The 19,470-nt window shown below is 42.9% G+C and overlaps 1 protein-coding gene across 7 annotated transcripts in view; it reads right to left on the reverse strand.

The window, feature by feature from the left end:
• Positions 1–19,470, reverse strand: part of PARP6 (poly(ADP-ribose) polymerase family member 6) — a 27,874-nt gene continuing 8,404 nt past the window's right edge. For 3 of the 7 annotated variants that reach the window (XM_082443875.1, XM_082443876.1, XM_082443874.1), the window contains exons 9-24: positions 18,267–18,416; positions 16,973–17,183; positions 16,390–16,443; positions 14,493–14,588; positions 14,098–14,190; positions 12,638–12,763; positions 11,310–11,375; positions 10,314–10,381; positions 8,980–9,028; positions 8,637–8,749; positions 7,800–7,872; positions 7,017–7,086; positions 1,432–1,511; positions 975–1,038; positions 719–803; positions 1–375 (exon numbers count right to left, since the gene is read on the reverse strand). In XM_082443875.1, the coding sequence (XP_082300001.1) occupies positions 273–375; positions 719–803; positions 975–1,038; positions 1,432–1,511; positions 7,017–7,086; positions 7,800–7,872; positions 8,637–8,749; positions 8,980–9,028; positions 10,314–10,381; positions 11,310–11,375; positions 12,638–12,763; positions 14,098–14,190; positions 14,493–14,588; positions 16,390–16,443; positions 16,973–17,183; positions 18,267–18,416 (1,501 nt within the window). In that variant the 3' untranslated portion in view covers positions 1–272. Of the gene's footprint in view, positions 376–718; positions 804–974; positions 1,039–1,431; positions 1,512–7,016; positions 7,087–7,799; positions 7,873–8,636; positions 8,750–8,979; positions 9,029–10,313; positions 10,382–11,309; positions 11,376–12,637; positions 12,764–14,097; positions 14,191–14,492; positions 14,589–16,389; positions 16,444–16,972; positions 17,184–18,266; positions 18,417–19,470 lie in introns of those variants that run through there. The other 4 variants (XM_082443879.1, XM_082443878.1, XM_082443877.1 and 1 more) reach the window with 4 other exon arrangements.

Raw genomic sequence — 19,470 nt, forward strand, 5'->3', positions numbered from 1 at the left:
TCCAATCCACAGCACCTTCCATTTTATTGTTTTATTTACAAACAGGGTGAAGTCAACTGGGAAAATTGGGTAGGGAGTCGGTCTGGGCCATCCACATGTGGAGTGGTTCCTGGGTCAGTCTCCACCATGAAGGCCGCCTCTTCTATCCTTTTCCTGCCCCTTGGTAATGGCCTCTTGATTCCTCAGGGCAGCCTCGGTTGCTGCTCCTGAGCCCTTTTATGAGGGCAGATGGATCCTGGGGGAACGGGGGTGGTACGAGGGCTGGGGCCCCCTCAGTTTGTGTAAACCTGAGTTCCGATCACACGCATGATTTCCTTCTGTATCTTGGGGTCCTGAGTATTAATGTTGGCATCGCCCACCTGACCATCCTCATATCTGCCAAAGATAGGGCAAGTGTGAGCATAAGAGGGAGAAAAATACCAGAATAATGTCAACCAATGGAACTGCATTTGGAGGTGTGGCCATCCCATCCAAGAAGTCAAAACCCTTTCTTGATACTCTTTAGGATGGAAGAGATTCAGCTTATCCGGTTTCCTCTAAACAGACCTTTATCTATACCCATCCCTATCCTCCAAGGGGAAAGTCCCAGTGCCAGCTCCACTCAGGTAGCCAGGGACAAGTCTCCGATAACAGAAACAGACTTTCCCAGTAGTCACATATCACTATGCTCCCACCCTCACTCCTCCAAGTAATTCCCAAGGAACCCTCCTAGACTTACACAAAGAAGAACCGTGTGCAGACATGGTCGGACACAGGGCACACCCAGATGTTCCCATGCTTCTGGAGGTCCTTAGATGTAATCACTGGGAAGAGAAGGGCCAGAAGTTATACATATAATGCTTGGGTCAGAGAGTCCAGGCAGGGAAGGGAAGATATGATGCTTCAACATCACCCTTGGCTGCACCATGTGCCAAAGTTGCACCAGAAATAAAGGTTGGGGACCCAGAAAAACAGGGACTGGGTGAGATACCTACCTTCACAAAGTGCTATACAGTTTAGATTCCGACTCTGCAGGAACCTTGACTGAATGGATCGGGTCTGGAAGAGGAGAGCAGAGCCAGGTAGATGGTTATAGCTTTCCCTAGAGAGGCTAGTTAGCTGGTAATGGTTGGGGATGGGGATTGGGATATCCAGCCACCCCCACGAAATTTTTGCTTTCCATAATCAATCTGGATGAGTCCAGGCTTCCATCTTTACGTTTTCATGTCACTGGATTTAAACTCAGTCTCTGCTTTCATACTTAAGACTGAGGCCACAGATGACTCTAGAAATGTGTTCATCTTAGAACATATCTGATTCCTTCAAATGATCTTTAAACCACCCACCACCACCACCTCCACCACCACCATTGTTTCCCCATCCATCTCTGTAGCCTAAACTTATCCCAGAGGAAGGGTCCTGCCTCAGTGGAACAACGGCAACTAATAATACCTGAGGGATGGTATTCATTCTGTTATATCTCTGGACCAGCTCGTCCTTGGAGGGCATCCTGTGCTGTCCTTTTCCCATTCCTGTCACAGAAAAACAAACCAGTTCATTCACCCATTCCTTAATCAAATATTTACCGAGTGCCTACTATGTGCCAGGCACTGAGCTAGAGACGCTTGGTGATACAGCAGTGAATAAAGCAAACAGCGTATCTGCCCTCACAGAATTTAGTCTGATGGAGATTACAGGAAAGGAACAAATAATTACAACAGAGCATGGTAAGGGTTATGATGGGGAGAATATAGAGCACTGTGTGAGCCAGAGGAAGAGAACTAGCCTAGCCTCGGGGTTTGAAGAAGGCTTCCTGATGACAGCTATGCTGAGAACTATAGGATTAGGAAGAGTTAGCTAAATGAAGAGGGAAGAAGTATTCTAGGCAGAGATAATAGCATATAAAAGGCCTGGAGGAAAGACAAAGCAGTGTGCCTTAGTTTGTATGCAGCTTAGTTGATGGCAGAGAAGTGGTGAGAGATGATGTGGAAGAGATAAGCTAGGATAAGATCAAGCAGGCCTAGTAGGCCATGTTAAGGCAAATGGAGTTTATCCTGAGAACATCCGGGAATCACTGAAGGGTTCTAAGACAGGGAGTAACACATGAAATGAGTCAGGAATGAGGGGCCTAGGAGAGTGGTGACATCAACACCTCGGGTCAAATGCCAGGCTGAGTGAAATGAGTGGAGAGGAAGCAAGCAGAGCAAGTCAGATCTGCTCTAGTTCAAAGTTACATAAAAAGCTCTGACCAGAGTCATTCAGAGAAAAGGGAGAAAGCAGAGCAGTTAAGTGATGAATAATTTTCCACAGGTAACCACAACGGCAACTACCTTGAAGAGTCCTGCTTCCTTCAGAAAGTCCTCCCAGACTTGAGGAAGAGGTGCCAATTCACTCATTTTCACCCTATCTAAATCCATAAATCCTGCACCATCTTTACCCCTCACTGAATAGCCCTGTTTATAACATTTATAGATTCATTGTGGATTCTTCCTATTTAGATGTGCAACAGTGCTTGTGTGCCCCTATTCCCAACTCTTTCTGGCCTATGATTAGGACTTCAGTCTCTGTATTCAGCTTTATCACAGGCCCAGCCTTATCACAGTCAGGGATGAGTCTGTGTATGAGACCACGCAACCCAAGAGGGAGACGGATGAAGATGGGAAATGATGCCATCATTGCAGGCCATAAACAGGGCACTTATCTCAGCAGTCCACCCTGGAACTTTCTATTATTACTAACGCCACTCTGCTGCAAGTGTTGGTTTTGTGATAGCCACGGTATAGAAGCAGGGATGGTAACCACTGGACTGACATTCTTCACTGCTCAGGCTGTCAATTCATCACGCACTCACACTGAAGCCCCACGACAGATTTACTGCCTGAACAAAACTTAGGGCAATGAGAGCCTCAAGACTTGAATTGCCAATTTCTTCTACAGGACACCCACCACCCCTCTGTTTACAACTTCTCCATTAGCCTTAACTAGGTTTAGCTCTGCATCCAAATATGATGACTCTCAGCCTGGGTATTTCAGTGCACGGTTCTGAGTGAAATTCCCATTTAGGTTCTATCCCAGACGTTAAGAGAGAACAATCTGATTTCTATGGCTGGTCTTAGAGATGGCCCTTATGATATAATCCAAATCTTGTCCCATCCCAATCCTGTTGCACACTGTCCTGACCATAATGACCCAATCATCTTCTGTCAGTTTCCCTGAGACCAGACACCCTGAGAACCTGGAGGCCAGAATAACCCCTGGATGCTTTGTGTCCCGACTATACACTTGTGAGAAGTTTCTAAACACTACTAAACACATAGATGGAGTTTACCATCTCCTTTCCCAGTGTCCCTCATTTTAACCTACTCACTATGGCCAAGTCATTAGAGGCTCTGCTAGTCAAATGAATGCTCTCTATTTACACTGACCCCCAGAGGGCACCCAATGTCACTAGGCTACAGATACCCTGAGGAAAAAGAGAGAAAACCAGAGCAAAAAGGGGTGGAAGGAAACATACAAAGAAGACAGAGTTGGCCAAATGCTGGAGTAACTAAAATAACGCGGACATTTACACACATCTCACCCAGCATTAGAGACTCTCACATATCTATGGGGCCCTCAGACTCAGTCATTCAAGCAAAGCCTACCCTGTGAGTCCAATATAATGATAAGAAAACTGGCCTAGAAGTTAGGAAAACTGGATTCCAGTCCTAACTCTGCTACTTAGATCTGTGTGACCCTAAGAAAGTCATTTAACTTTTCTGTGTATCTACTTTCTTACCTGTAAAGTAATAAAAGATTGGACAAGATGACCTATAACTCCAGTAGTAAAAGCATAAGGTATTTTGTATCTATAATCAAATGGACCTTTGGAGGGAGAAGGATGGTGCTATATGATGTTCTTACGTTATCAGTACATGAAGAAGAAAGTTAAGAAGTCAATAGAGATTCCTGGCTCCATCTAATAACTAAATGTATTCAGGCACTCAGTAATAAACAAAGGCCAATGGGAGAGGAGAGAGGGAGAGAACAGGGAGAAAACAGACAAGAAGAAAGAATTTTGTAGGCACTAAAAGCCAGAAGGATCTCACCACTTAGAATAAGAGCTTAATTAGAGGGAGGCTCAGGCTGGGACAAAGATAAAACCTGTGGAACCTAGACAAAGCCAAAAGACTACCCTGATCCCACCCCGACTGGGGACCCCAGGCACACAGAATAAGATTCATTCACACATTCAATAAATATATATTCACTGGGCCCTTACCCTTCTTGGATTAATCATAACCTTTGGTTCACAACACACTATCATTTATTTAATAGGACAATGAATACCTACAGATCTAAGAACGAAATCCAAGAACTAAAACATTACCAGTGACTTGCATCTAAGTGCTCCTAACTCTATCCCAACTATCTGCCTCCACTTGGGAGATATCCACTATCCCAGAATTTGAGTTATTTCTTTTTTCTTTAGTTTTATCACGCACACACACGTAGCTAAATAATTTTAATTTTTAAAATTAATTATTTATCTATTTTTTGGCTGCATTGGGTCTTCGTTGCGGTGCATGGGTTTCTCATTGCGGTGGCTTCCTTGTTGCAGAGCACAAGCTCTAAGCGCACAGGCTTCAGCAGTTGTAGCTCATGGGCTCAGTAGTTGTGGCTTGTGGGCTCTAGAGCACAGGCTCAGTAGCTGTAGTGCACGGGCTTAGCTGCGCCGCAGCACGTGGGATCTTCCTGGACCAGGGCTCGAACCCGTGTCTCCTGCATTGGCAGGCGGATTCTTAACCACTGCACCACCAGGGAAGTCCTAATTTTAATTTTTGAGCAACATAAAAAAGGCATCATACAGTAGTCCTCTGGGCTTGCCTTTTTTTTTTTTACTCAACTATTATTCACTCAACATTTTTTCCATGTTGCTGAATGCCACTGTTGGTTCATTTTCATTGATGAATAATAATCCATTGTGAGAATATATTAAAATGTATTTATCCATTCTCCTGATGATGAGCACTTGGGTTGTTTCTAAGATTTGCTGTTGCAAACAATATAACTCTGAACATTCATGTACACACCTTTGGGTGCACATATGCAGAAATGAAAATGCTGGGTCACAGGGATAAAATTTCTCAGCTTTATGAAATTTAACACCGAATGTTTTCCAAAGTGGTTGTACCAAATTATATTCCCATAAGTGATAAAACAGATCCTGCTTATCTGCAACCTCTGGTACAGAGGTATTATCAGATTTTTTAATTTTTGCCAATCCACATAGACGCTACATGGTAAGTCATTACGGTCTTGCTTTTACTTCCTTGATTAACAGAGGATGAGCAGCTGCTCATATTTTTTGGTCATTTCTTCAGTGAGATGCCTGTTCATGTTGTTTGCCTTTTTTTTTTATTGGGTTGTCTTTTTCTTATTTGTAAGAATTTTTAAAATGCATCTTTATTACTAATCTTTTATAGTTGTATGTGTTACAAATGTCTTCTGGTTTGTAACTGGCGTTTTCACTTTCTTAAGGTGTCTTCTGATGAACAGAAGCTTTTCGTTTTAATAAAGTCAAATTTACCAATCTTTTATGATTTGTAATTCCATCTTTTTCTATTCTCTGGGTGATTTTGTTTAAGATTGGGATAATTTGTTCTTTGAAAGTGTGACTTAAGACTCACTTGTAAAATTATCTGGGTTTAGCAGAAACTAACATACCATTGTAAAGCAATTATACTCCAATAAAGATGTTTAAAAAAAAAAATTATCTGGGTTTGCTAAGTTTTTTGTTTTGTTTTCTTGTGGCAAATTTTAAACTACTATTTCAATGTCTTTTACAATTTTAGAGCTATTCAGGCTTTCTATTTCTTCTTGAATCAGTTTTGTTAAGTTATATTTTTCTAGGGATTTATCAATTTTGACAAAGTCTTCAAATCACTGGCATAAAGTTGACAGAATTCTCCTATTAGCTTTTAAAATTTTGCTGTATCTATAGTTATGCTCCCTTTTTCATTCATAATATTATTTAATTGTGCTCTTTTTCTTCTTAATCAATCTAGCCAGGTTTATCTGTTCTGTTAGTTCTTTAAAAGAATCATCTTTTGGCTTTTTTGTGCCTATTGTACCTGTTTTTATTTCACTGATTTTGGTTCTTACCTATATTAACTCCTTTCTTCTACTTTGTTTGGTTTATTCTGTCGTTAGTGACTTTTCTAGTTCTGTCATTCTGGAACTAAGTGTTATCTTTATAACAGTTACAATTAATGGAGAATACTAAATAGTAATTTATAAAGAATCTAGCACTGGCCCCTTCATATGGTAGACTTGCAACTATATGGTGGCTCACTTTTATATAGAGACTATACAGAACAAGAACAAAAGAAGACTGAAAAGGAACTTCAGACATAAGCTTGAAACAATGAGAGAGCTAAGTCAGATTCGTTTTCTGAGCTGGACAAAGCTGAACTCATCTCCTGACTAGAATCTGGACATTGTTTATGCCTTATCTTTGGAATAAAATGCTTCCTCTTGCATTCAATGTGACTAATATAATAGTGTATAATTATACATAGTTTAAATTTTAAAAGGTGGTTGACAAGGAGGAGAACAATGTCTTCAGAAATGTAAGCCAGTGGAAGGGGCTCAAGCCTTCAAGTGCATTCATATATAAACTCGCATGCACGTGTGGTGTGCACATACACAATCTATAATGACAGGCTAATGCCAACACCAAAAATGTGTTCTCCGAAGAGCCTAGTTTCATTTCCCAGTTATTCCTTAACCCATTCCCAGGACCAAGGCCCCACGATGAATAAAACCATCCCCATGGAGAAGAGGATACCTAAGAGAAAGGGAGATAGTTGGGCTCAACTTGCAAAGAATCTAAATTCCTAATGAGAGAAAATAGAGAAAGATTATGTATCCATGACTGGGGAGAGAGCTGACACAAACCAAGTGTCCATGATGGAAGAGGAGAGAGCATAGGATTATGTATTCACAAAATGGATGCAATGTAAATAGAGTCAATGTGACCAAAGATTATTTCTTACCTGAGTATCCAAAGGAAATACTGGAGATGGGGCTCAGGTAGATGCCTTTGCCATAGGCTGCTCCATGCAGCTTGCAGGGAAACACCAGGATGAGCAATATGAGCCTGGGCTTTCCCATGGCTGTGTATTAGGCAGCCACAAGGCTTATCCAGCCCTCTGTCCCTCCATTTAATCTTCTCACTCGCTCAGATAACTTTAGGCACCTACTCTTGAAAAGCTGATTGGCTGAAAAGTGGATGCAAGTTAACCCCTTTGCCTGTGAAATACTAGATATTGATGCCTTGGAGAGTGAGGAGTGGCAGAGCCACTGAGTCAGTCCCTCAGAAGCCATGCTCCTGTCCCTAGGCCTTGGTATATATGCAGATCCCCACCCTCCAAAAAGGAATACAGAACAGGCAGTCAGGAGGAGGAACAATAACTATCCCTTGGAGTCTTGCAGGGCAAAGAAATGTCTCCTATATCAACTCTCTGAATGAACAGTTACATATATTGAAAAGCTCTAACAAGTTAATTTATCACAGTGGCTACAATCAGCAATTTATTATCTCTGCCTACAGCTACATTCCCATTCCTAAAAACACCAAAAAACACAGCCTAGGGTCAAAATACAACAGCCACATTCATTCTATACATATAGTTTCAACTTCCTCCCTAGGGAAGCCTCACGGGAGGCTAGGTTTGAGGATACTGAGGCAAAAACAGTTGAGTACTCTAGAGTAGACTTCAAAACTGAGTGGGGCAGGGAGGGGGGTGGAGAGAAAGAGAAAAGGGGCACAGCCTCACCTGCAGTTTGGTGTAGGATGCATTGACCAGCCCATTGCGCAGGATCGAATGCCAGTTCTCAATGTGGGACCCACTGTAAGGCAGGGTAGAATATATGTTTCCTCATGGAATGAGGTTCCCAGGAGCACTTCCAAGACTGCCACTCCCACCCATTCTCACACACACAGGACAAGAAGATGGACACAAATAAACCTAGCAATGGATATGCACGTGGATATAGTCACAGGCATGCAAGATGTGTGTGTGTATGGCTAACCCTTACATCTTAATATCCAGTCTCCTCTTCTCTTCCACGCTTCAAACAGTCCCATCCTAAATCCTCAACTGCTGGTTCAATATTTTCATTTGTCTATTATCCTGATATCTCAAATTAAACAAATTCACTTCAAACTCAACAAGATTATCACTGTTCCCAAATATGGCTTCCAGTAATGACTTCACATCTCTTTTAAGGAAAGGGTACCACCAACTCCCTTTAAGTTACTCTTAATCTCTCTTTTTCTCTCTCTCCTCTCACAACTGGGCATAAATTGCTGATTTCCTTCAAAGTAGCTTTCAAATCTATCCCTGCTCATCTGTTCCTTCAACCACATCTTTTTTTATGCAAATGTCATTTCTCCTCAACTACATCACGAGTAGCTTGAGAGTAAAGACCATATCTTATGTATCTTTATCCTCTACAGCACCCACCACAATAGCCTGTAGTATCTGTTGACTGATTGGTTGATGGACATAGATAACACAAACTCATATGCCTCAAGTGAACTTGCCTTCCCATCCCCTTACATTATTTCTGCCTTATCCAGCACCCATCCCCAGCCCCGCCCCACTCCTCACTGGAAGGCAAAGGTGCTGCCATAGAGCTTCTTGGCGGTCCGGAACCGAGCCTCCTTGGCGGGAGGGCTGCTCAGCAGGAGGAACTGGTGTGAGGTGTGCATGAACTTCAGCTGCTGCCCAGGGTGGGGGTGGGGTCAGGAAAACAGAGCAGAAATGGAGATCAGGGAGGGAAGGGAGCAAATTAGGCTTGCACTGACCCCAAAGAAAGGAAATATGTGCAGGCCCAAAGACTACTGAGACAAGCCCAATCAGGCAGGTCTAGGACCAATTCAGTTAGCTGGTTTGGAGCCCCTCCCTGCCCCTCACCAGAAATTTAGTGTTTAGAGGGAGAATGGTCACTTACCCTGCTGAGAGGTAGTTTGACAATGTGTGACCTGTTACTAGAGATGATCCTAGGACAAAACAGAGAAAAAACAAAAAGGATAGAATAAGTGTGTGGTTAGGCCATCCTGAACAAAGTAGCAGCCTTGCTCTGCCTCTGGGAGAACAAGCAAGGATTCCTGGGCTGTTTGAGTCCAGGACACTATCTGGATATTCCTGTGGGTGGTAATGTTTGTGTATAAAAATGTAAAAGCAAAGTTACTGACCAGGGACCAGCAAGTTACTGGGTAGTTAAACACAATGGATGAAAGAAAGAGAGGGGTGGGAGGTGGGCTGCTACATCTAGGGAGAGAAAAGGATAGAACAAAAGGTCAGCACAAGAGGTCAGCTACCAAAAAAAGTTAGAAAGGTGGGGTCTGTATTAGGATGGTGACAACTTACACTTGGGATTTAGAAACTTAGAACTGGGGCTCAGGAGCCATCCTGCCTGAGCTCAAAGGAAGGCTGAAGGCTCTCAGAGATGAGGGGAATGGAAAGTTATTGTTTGAGCTGCAGAAAAAAACCAGAAGAAACTAGAACAAACTTCCTGAGGATTCGGGGACAGACTGGGCCATACATAGGCTGAACTTAGAGGACAGGAGAGAACAAAGGCATAAACTGTTGAGGGCTCAGCAAGGGAGTATTATCTCTTATAGTGGACATGGTTTTTTTCTTTTGTGCTTCACTCACGTACCTGTGATGCCATCCTGGATGGTCTACGCCTGGTCATTCCTCATACTAAGAGGGAGCATGTTGCATTGAGAAAGTACTAATGTCAAAGGCTGACTAGACAGAGGGAAGTAAGCTAGAAGGGGAAAGCTATATCAGGAAAAGAGAACAGAAATCAAGATCAGGGAGGGAGGGCAAGGGGTGGAGGGAAGTAGAGAAAGGTCAGAACCTTTGCTAAGAGAAGGGAGTAATAATAGTGCTTTAAGGCTCTGGACAGTCAACATCAACAGGGAAGGGCTTGAGATATGGAAATGGCGTAGAAGGGGGAGACAGACTTCTCTGCATGCATAGAAAACCTAACTGAAATGAAGTGTTAATTCCTACATGCAAGCAGCACTCAAAAACCTATTGGGAAACAAGAAACACCTAAAGAGAACTTGAGACATCACATTAGAATTTGTGGGCTGTTTGTAGGATCTGAGTTCCTGTCAAGGGCAGGTGTATCAGTAAAACCCAAGAAAGAGCGGCCATAATATCTATAACCTTGGGAAGGATGCTGAAACCACCTCTAGGAGAAGGTGTAGGCTCCATGTCTGATACTATGCCCCATTCCACCCCCCGCCAAAGGGTGAACCATTCTACTCATACCACTGCAGAAGAGGATGGGCCAGGGGATCCAGCTTGTCCATCTGCTTCTTGATTTCCAGATATGAGCCCTGTAAGACAATGGCCGTAAGGTTATCTCCCAGGAGAGGTGGGAGCCCTCCCACTTTCCACAGACTATCAGGGCCCAGGGCAAGGTAGGCACTGAAGACCACACCAAACCAAGAGGAGATGGGGTTCCCACCCTCAAGGACCCCAGTCAGGTTGGGAAGACTCATAAATAAATATGAAAATGACTGAAAATGCTTACAAAACAACATGCAGGTGGGTCTCCCTCATTTTATGCAATTCCTACAGCCCTAAAAAGTTGATTATAAATCAAAATAAATAAATAAATAAAATCAATGTCCCAGAAAGATTAGGCTAAGGAATCCTGTGGTAAAACTTTACATAAAAACATAAGAGTCCTTCTGACAAGTAAATCATCCCTCCTGGGTGTATGTTATGTGTTAATCTGAACTGTGATATATAGGATTTGCTGAGAAGAGGCCCACCTGTAAATGTGAGTACAAATGAATGTCTATTCATGCAGAGATTGCAGACGAGGGGTGGGGAAGTCTGGTGAGAGACAGCCTTGAGTCAAAGGATGGTCACTGCTCCATGTGGCTGCCCCACCCCTAGAAGGATAGAAGATGTAGGCCCCTGGGTCTAGTTCCTTACCTCCAAGCCCCCCTCCTCACCCTCCCAACCCTGGACAGAGGTCTTTCCCTCACTTCTCTAATGCCCTAAGAATTATGGAAAAAACATTAAATAGGAACAACTTGTGAAGGAATTAGCAGCAAAGGTAAAGGTTGAGAGACATAAGGAGTGAGAAATAGGAGTAACAGAGCTAACAAAACAGAGAACAAAGATTGGGAAAACTAAAGAGAATACAGTGAGGGATTTGAGTAGCATCTCTAAATCTTCCCTCCACTTGCATGAATTTCAAACAGAATAGGGCACTTGAGTGGGCAGGCAGGGGACAGGCAGAGGGCAGAATACCTGGGTCATCTCCCGGATGGACATCACACTATCCAGAGCTTTCTGAAGTCGCTCATAATTCTTCTTCTGTGGGGAATCAAAGGGAAGAGAAGAACCAGATGAACAAAAGTGGAGGAGAGTAAGATATGATGAAAAGGAGGGCCAGATGTACAAAAGAATTCTAGGCCCCAGGGAAACAGCATAGTATGTCATGGAAAGAACACAGATTTAATGTCAAAAAGTTCTAGAATCACATGCTAGTTCTTTTTTACCAGCTGAGAGTAATAGGGTAAGTTACTTAACCTCTTAGAACCTCAGTATCCCTGTATGTAAGTGATGATAAAAATTCCCACTACCCTCAGAGAGATGACCTGAAGATTAAATAGCGTATGTAAAGAACCTGGTATAGTGCCTTATACATAGCAATGAGAGTAATAGTGAAGCACTGTGCTGGGTACTTATGATGGTTAATTTTGTCAATCATCAATTATGTCCATTTGGGCCATGGGTGTGTCTGGGTGTGGCTGTGAATGTGTTTCTAGAGGAGATTAACCTTTGAATAGCAGACTGAGTAAAGGAGACTGCCCTCCCTATTCAGGTGGGACTCACGTAATCAGCTGAAGGCCTGAATAGAACAAAACAGCTGAGTAAGAGGGAACTTCTCCAGCCTGACTGCCCGGAGCTGGGACACTGGTCCTTTCCTACTTTCAGACTGGAACTGAAAAATCAGCTCTTCCTGGATCTCGAGCCTGCTAGATTTTGGATTGGAACTTACACCATCAGCTCTCCTGAATCTCCAGCTTGCCCACTACAGATCCTGGTACTTCTCAGCCTTCATAATCACATGAGCCAATTCCTTACAATAAATTTCTTTCTCTAAACATCTCTTATTGGTTCTGTTTCTCTAGAGAACCCTAACTTATACAATATTTTATATATATTATCTCCCATTTTTATAACAGTAGATATAATCTCCTTTTTACAGATAAGGAAATCGAGGGTCAGAAAGGTTAAGTGATTTGCCTAACACCATTCAGCTAGGGAGGAGCAGAACCTCAAATAGAATCAAGGTGTGTCTGGCTCCAAAGTCTGTATTATTCCCTATCATAACATAACTAATATTAATTGTTCTCCCCTTCTTCTGAGAAACTCAGAAGTTATTATTTATCTGATATTATTAGTTACGTTTATTTATTCACTAAAACGGCTAAAGCAAGAGTTCCCAAGAAACAAGTGCTCCATTTCTTCTGTCCCCTTATTCCAAGCTGTTGGAATGACAGCCCAAAGTCTTCCGCTGTCTTTCGCCATCTCTGTTCCTGAGTCCTGATTTTCTTCCCAAGCAACTATACCTTAGGGTTAAAGGCCAGAGTCTTGGGATCAGTGGGGTCCACGACAGAGGGATAAGGCTCAAAGATGATGCTCTTTCTAGGGGACTCCAAAGCTGCCCTACACATGGCCACCAGCAGATCCACCACCTTAAGAGAAAGGAGAGAAAGGGGACAAAAGCTAAATGATTTCCCGGTGCTGGGAGTCACACAGTACCCAGCATAGGTCTACCTTCTGGAGGGTCTCAGCATTTCTCTTTTTAAAAGCAAATATGAGGGGTGGAAGAGGGATGGATTTGGCGTTTGGGATTAGCAGATGCGAACTATTATATATGGAATGAATAAACAACAAGGTCCTACTGTATAGCACAGGGAACTATATTCAATATCCTCTGATAAACCAAAATGGAAAAGAATTATGAAAATGGATGTATATATATGTATAACTGAATCAGTTTGCTCTAAAGCAGAAATTAACACATTATAAATCAACTATATTTTAATAAAATAAATTAAAAAAAGACAAATGTTTATGATTTTTTCATGAGAAAATATAACCTCATTATAAAAATTCAAGAACAATGTTTAAAAGGGTGATTAAAAAAAGAGAAAAATCATCCCCTTGCCCCCAAATCTCATTCCTCACAGGTAACTACTGCTAAGTATGATGTATATTCTTCCAGATATTTCCTCTACAGAAATTGTTATTTTATTATATAGGCAATAAAAAAAAAGAATTGTATTATACATACTGTTGTATTTTCTTTTTTATATATGCTATAATTTTCTGTCCAAAATTTTCTACTGCAAAGGACATACCATCATTCTTTAACTGGACCTTGTACAGATGGGCTTGTATCCATTTTTTTTTTTTTTTTAACTATTATGAACAATACTAGGGAATTCCCTGGAGGTCCAGTGGTTAGGACTCTGCGCTTTCACTGCCCAGGGCACAGGTTCAAATCCTGGTCGGGGAACTAATATCCTGTAAGCCACGTGGCACAGCCAAAAAATAAATAAATACAACATTAAAAAACCCTACAATACTATAGTGAACATCCTTACATAGGAAAGCATTTCTGGAGATTAAATTCCAAGCAGTGAAACTGCTGTGTTCCCAGCCTTTCTTTTTTTTTTTCTTATTTTTAAAATTATTTATTCATTTATTTTTGGCTGTGTTGGGTCTTCGTTTCTGTGCGAGGGCTTTTCTCTAGTTGGCGGCAACCGGGGCTACCCCTCATCGTGGTGCGCGGGCCTCTCACTATCGCGGCCTCTCTTGTTGCGGAGCACAGGCTCCAGATGCGCAGGCTCAGTAGTTGTGGCTCACGGGCCCAGCCACTCCACGGCATGCGGGATCCTCCCAGAGCAGGGCTCGAACCCGTGTCCTCCGCATTAGCAGGCAGACCCCCAACCACTGCGCCACCAGGGAAGCCCCCCAGCCTTTCTTGATCCCAATTCCCCAGGAGCTTTTCCCGGCCCCATACCTCTGCTCCAGTGGCCACCTCCTCTGCAGCTCCGGACATGACTCCCAAGGTGTAGAACGAGAAAACACACAGTTCACGAGTACAGACAGCTGGCTGAATGGACATATTAAAGAGATGGTGGTGGCAGGAGGTGTCCAATAAGAAGGTATCATAGTGCAAGAGGGGTGCCTGACCTCAGACAACTCTAGATTGATATTCACATATCCTCATCTTTCCAAACAGGACTGCTGAGATTTGCTTTCTGAGAAAAACAATTATTTCTAGAGTCTCAAGGAGTGTGGACAGAATTCTACCTTTACCATAGATCCAGGAAGAAAGGAAAAATGGAGAGATGAGGAATTAAGGGGCCTCAGCTAAGGGTGCAAGAAAGAGGGTCACGAAATAGAGGCATATACCTTGAGCATGGACCCATTCTGGAAGACATGCTGCTCATCACACACCACGCAGTACTCATTCAACGTTGGAATCCTCTGCTCTGCATATTTCATGATCTGAGGAGAGAAGAGATTCTATTTATTTTTTGGAAGCCCAGACCCAGATGTAGGAAATAATCTGAACCTCTTTTCCACTTACTCTCCTACCTCCCAGCCCTGTGCCTAAGGTAAAATCTATTCTTGGGTCCTGCACTTAGTTAAACTGATAGCCTAACTCTAGAGCTAAGACTATATAGTATAATAAAAGTAAGACCAGCCATGGTAGAAGACCTGGGTTAAGATTCCCCCCTCTACTACTTAATACCATATATAACTTTGGGCAAGTCAATTAACCTGAGCCTTGGTTTCTTCATTTACAAAGTGGACATTATTCACCTCACAAAGGTACTGAGAGTAAAAAGATGATTTCTGTGAAAGTATTTTATAAACAAGTACTAATCAAACTATTAACATTAGTTGTAGTAATTACAGATTGCCCCCATGTGACAAGTGAGTATTCAGTCCATGATCAGATGCCTGAGAAGCCATTTTAACTACCTAGAACAATCAGCCTGTAAACTGATCAAGACCATAGATAACACTCTGTGCTGGGAAGACAGCACAAATCCACAGCTCATGCAACAATATCCTAAAGTATTTTTTACACACTCTGTCTTAACATGGTTTTTGCAACCATGTACACTTTGTGTATAAATCAAATTGTTCCCATTTCACAAACTTTTGGAATGGTAATGGACATGCAAGGGCTTTTATTCATTCATTTAATGCAGATTTATTGAATGCCTACTATGCACCTAGCTCAGTGAAAGGTCTCCTTGATTATTCAATAACATAAAAGATTGTCTTCTCAGACCCCATAGTCCAACAGACAAGATGCGGTATGTATACAAATTAATTACAATTCAAGGCAGCATATGGCACCTGACACATCAGTGCCATATAAAACAAAAAGCATCAAAAGAGTTCAATGAGAGGAGACACACTTCCAGCTAATACATTTCAAGTAACAGAGAAGATTTTATGGAAAAGCTGGCATCTGAGACTTGACTGCAATAGGCAGATATAGTGAGAAAGGTCAGTGGAGGGAATGACATGAACAAAGATAATGGAGATGCAAAAGTGAAACCATGGGGCTTCCCTGGTGGCACAGTGGTTAAGAATCCGCCTGCCAATGCAGGGGACACGGGTTCGAGCCCTGCTCCAGGAAGACCCCACATGCCGCGGAGCAACTAAGCCCGTGCGCCACAACTACTGAGCCTATGCTCTAGAGCCCACGAGCCACAACTACTGAGCCCGAGTGCCACAACTACTGAAGCCGGCGTACTGCAACGAAGAGTAGCCCCTGCTCGCTGCAACTAGGGAAAAGCCCGTGCACAGCAACAAAGACCCAAGGCAACCAAAAATAAAAATAAATAAATTAAAAAAAAAAAAAAAAAGTGAAACCATGTCTGGAAAATAAAGAGGGTTTAAAAAGAAGCAAATGACCAGAAGCGGCTAAGCAGTGAAAGTTTGTGAGGAAAAGTGAAGCCCACTTGAGCAAGGATGTGCGGGATCATAAGAAAATCAGTGTCAATCCTTCTCTCATCTTGGCACCAGCGCACTTAAAATTTGCAATGTCTCATTTGGCACTTGATCATAAGTGGTCTATAAGCGTTGTCTTCCCAATAATGCTATAAGCTTCTTGACGGTGGGAACTATGCCTTCTTTTCTCCTATCCACACAACACTCAGTATAGTTCTGGGAGCAGAACAATTCAGGAAATGTTTGCTAACTGACTGAAGAGCTGGGAGATGTTAGGGGATCAGATGGGTCAGAAAACAGGGGAAAGGCTTTGGAATGAACCTTTAGACTTGATTACCTGGACAAGGAATCCATATTCCAGAGTGGGGATGTTTTTGCAGTGACCACTGACCTGATGAGAGGAAAAAGATAGACTCCGTGAACCTCCTATGAAGCTGGTGACTGGAAAGACCTCACTCACGCCCACTACCTAAAATTCTCCTGAAGTAGCTAAGCCCTAACGCTGATCAGTCTAAGTAATCCCCAAGCTGCAGAGAAGACCTTCAGACATTTTTGCCAAGGCTCTTAAAAGAGACTCACCTGTCCTTAAACCCCTTCAAGGTAGGTGGAATAGGTCTGTAAAGTAGCTGACTACCAAGTCCTAACCACAACCTAACAAAATCATACATGACATCTCCTTGGGATGCCCAACCCCAGACTCTCTGCTTCATGACATACTATCAGAGAAGCCTGCCAGACTGTTCAGATGTAAGTTCACAACTATTAAAAAATGTGTTTCATTCTACTCACTCATGATTCATGCCCAGGTTTGGTTTATGATGCCTGGACAACCAGACCCCCACCCCATTTTGAGAAACTGTATTCCCACATTTCCCCTCCCACCCTCTGACACCCGAGTCAAACCCTCCTCAGCCATGTACCAAAGAAGAGGTCCATGCTGGGGGAGGGAGGCCCACGTGCTGGGGGCACTGGAGACCTGCCTGGGGGCTGGGAGGGTAGCCAAACACCTCTACTTTGGGGTTCTTCATGGTGCAGGAGATGGAACGGTTCATGAGGCGTCCAACTCGAAGCTCTGGTACACCCAGTTTGCCTTTCAGCATGGAGTCCTGTATGATAGGGAAACTCGGAGACCTGAACACAGAGCAAAGAGAAGTGATGAGACTGAGGATTCAGTATGAGCTCTAGAAGAGGCCTGGAGGAACTTCCCCGGGGGTCCAGTGGTTAAGACTCTGCACTTCCAATGCAGGGGGTGCGGGTTTGATCCCTGGTTGGGGAACTAAGATCTCTCATGTCGCGTGGCATGACCGGAAAGAAAAAGAAAAAAAAAAGAAGAGGTCTGGAGATAAGAATAGATGAAATGACCTAAGCCAAAGAGCAACTCATATCTGAGGAAAGTTCCACTGGATCAAACTGTCCAAGCAAGTAGATCAATACATAACTGGTTTGATTTTTATGTCATTATCTATGTGTTCTTCAGATCGGAACATGAAGGGCAGGCAAAGGCAAAGCCTAGGTCATTCTCTGCAGCATCTAGGCCAGGTAAGGAATGATACCCTGGAGAGGATGCCTGTTTCACTTACTGTGTGTGTGTGTGTAGTGTGTGTGTGTAGTGTGTGTGTGTGTGTGTGTGTGTGTGTGTGTGTGTGTGTGTGATTAAACTACTAGGCAAGAAATAGTTGGACCCCAAAGAGCCTAATGTCTGACTGTCTCTCAATAATGGCACCTGGAAAACTACAAATCTAGGTTTGTATTTGCCTTTGGGAAGATCAGAAGGCACCAGGGGGGATAAATGTAGGCCTAAGATCTAAGAATTGAGCAATATTTATTTCCAGAACCTAGGTAATAAATCAATGTGCCCTTCCATAAGAGCAAGGACTTGGGGCCTATTGGCTCTGACTCTGCCTCCTTAGGATAAGGAATAAGGATAAGGGTCAAAGAAAGTAAAGATGGAGAGATTAGCATACATTTCTCCAAACACGTACCATGCACTAGGTACTGTGTTTTACATAAAGGACGAGATATGACTATTGGGTCAGGAGTAGAAGGGTAAAGACACATGGGGGACAGGACCATGTGGGTGGTATTAGTAGTTAAAGGTACAGAATTTAGAGGACCTAGGAAGAGGATAGAATAATTTACATAATCAAGAAAGTGGGGTGGAGGCTTAGACAAGATTACAGTGATTAGAGATAATCAGCTCATGGAGAAACTTACTTGGGGATGGGTGAGAAGATGCTGAGGCCAGCTCGGAACTTCTTGATGGTACCACTTGCCTTGAACCAGCTGTGCCTCTTCTCCTGCTGGGTCTTTAAGAAATCGTTGCTGAGATGTTTCCATTGTTGGGATGTAAACATACCCAGGATCCTAAAGAATTAAAGAGGAATAGGCTTAGAGAAGCTCAGGCAGGGGAAGCCCAGGTCAAGAAATAGGACTATGAAAGGCAACTAATCTAAAATTCAGACCCAGGGACTGCAAAGCTAGTTGTTGTAGGGGAAGGTGTGTCTCAATACCCCACTGATATAATCTTAGAACATGGAAATGCACAGCCCTAAAGTACCTCTTTACCTTAGTGGGTAAATTCCCACTCCCTTACCTAGTCTAATGGACCAGAAAAATTCTTAGATGCTTTGCCTTTAGAGGGAGATCTCAAAGGTGAGTCTTCAAAGGCTGTGAACCTGGCAATTTATTGCCAAGAAGAGCTATACTGAAAGTGGAACAGAAGTGGTAAGTACCACCCTCTGCCTTGTGAATAGTGAAGAAAAGGACAAGGGACGCGAAGGGTACTGACATTGTTAGGCAAAACATTACATCCCCAAATTTATGGTTTCCAACTTGGGCTGGGCCCTCAGCTAGTCTTGTCAGTCCTTTCACTTGTCCTTGATCAGTTCTCTCTAGTATCACTCTACATTATTCTAAATCCTTATCACCTTCTTTAAGCTCCTAACTTCACCTACAACTGATAATCTCTCTTCTCAATAGAGAAAACTGAAGGCATGAGATATCATCTTCCATAATTTTGCAACCCTACTACAGAATCTATTTCCATTTCTACCCTTACTTGATCCCTCCATTCTCTGGAGACAAGGTGACCTTCCTATTAAGGATCAGTTGCTCTATTTGTCCTCTAGATCTCAGCCCCTCACGGGACCTTGATCTGTCAATCATCCCCCTCTCCTGTCAGTTCCTTTACTGAAGTCTACAAAAAGTTTGAAGTTTCTTTACCTCAGCCTAGCTACCTCTCCCTCTTCCCCTTATATCCTCATCCAGATTTCTTAATCCACACTTATTGTTTCTATTTTGTTGCCAATCACTCACTTCTCCAGAATACTTACTGTATTCTGGTTTCTACCTTCACCACTCCACTACAATTGCTCTCACCGTGATGCTAAACCCAACAGAAACTCCTAAGTTCTCCTCT

This window comes from Balaenoptera physalus, assembly GCF_965194825.1.
Source record: "Balaenoptera physalus genome assembly, chromosome: 2".
NCBI classification, from domain to species: domain Eukaryota; kingdom Metazoa; phylum Chordata; class Mammalia; order Artiodactyla; family Balaenopteridae; genus Balaenoptera; species Balaenoptera physalus.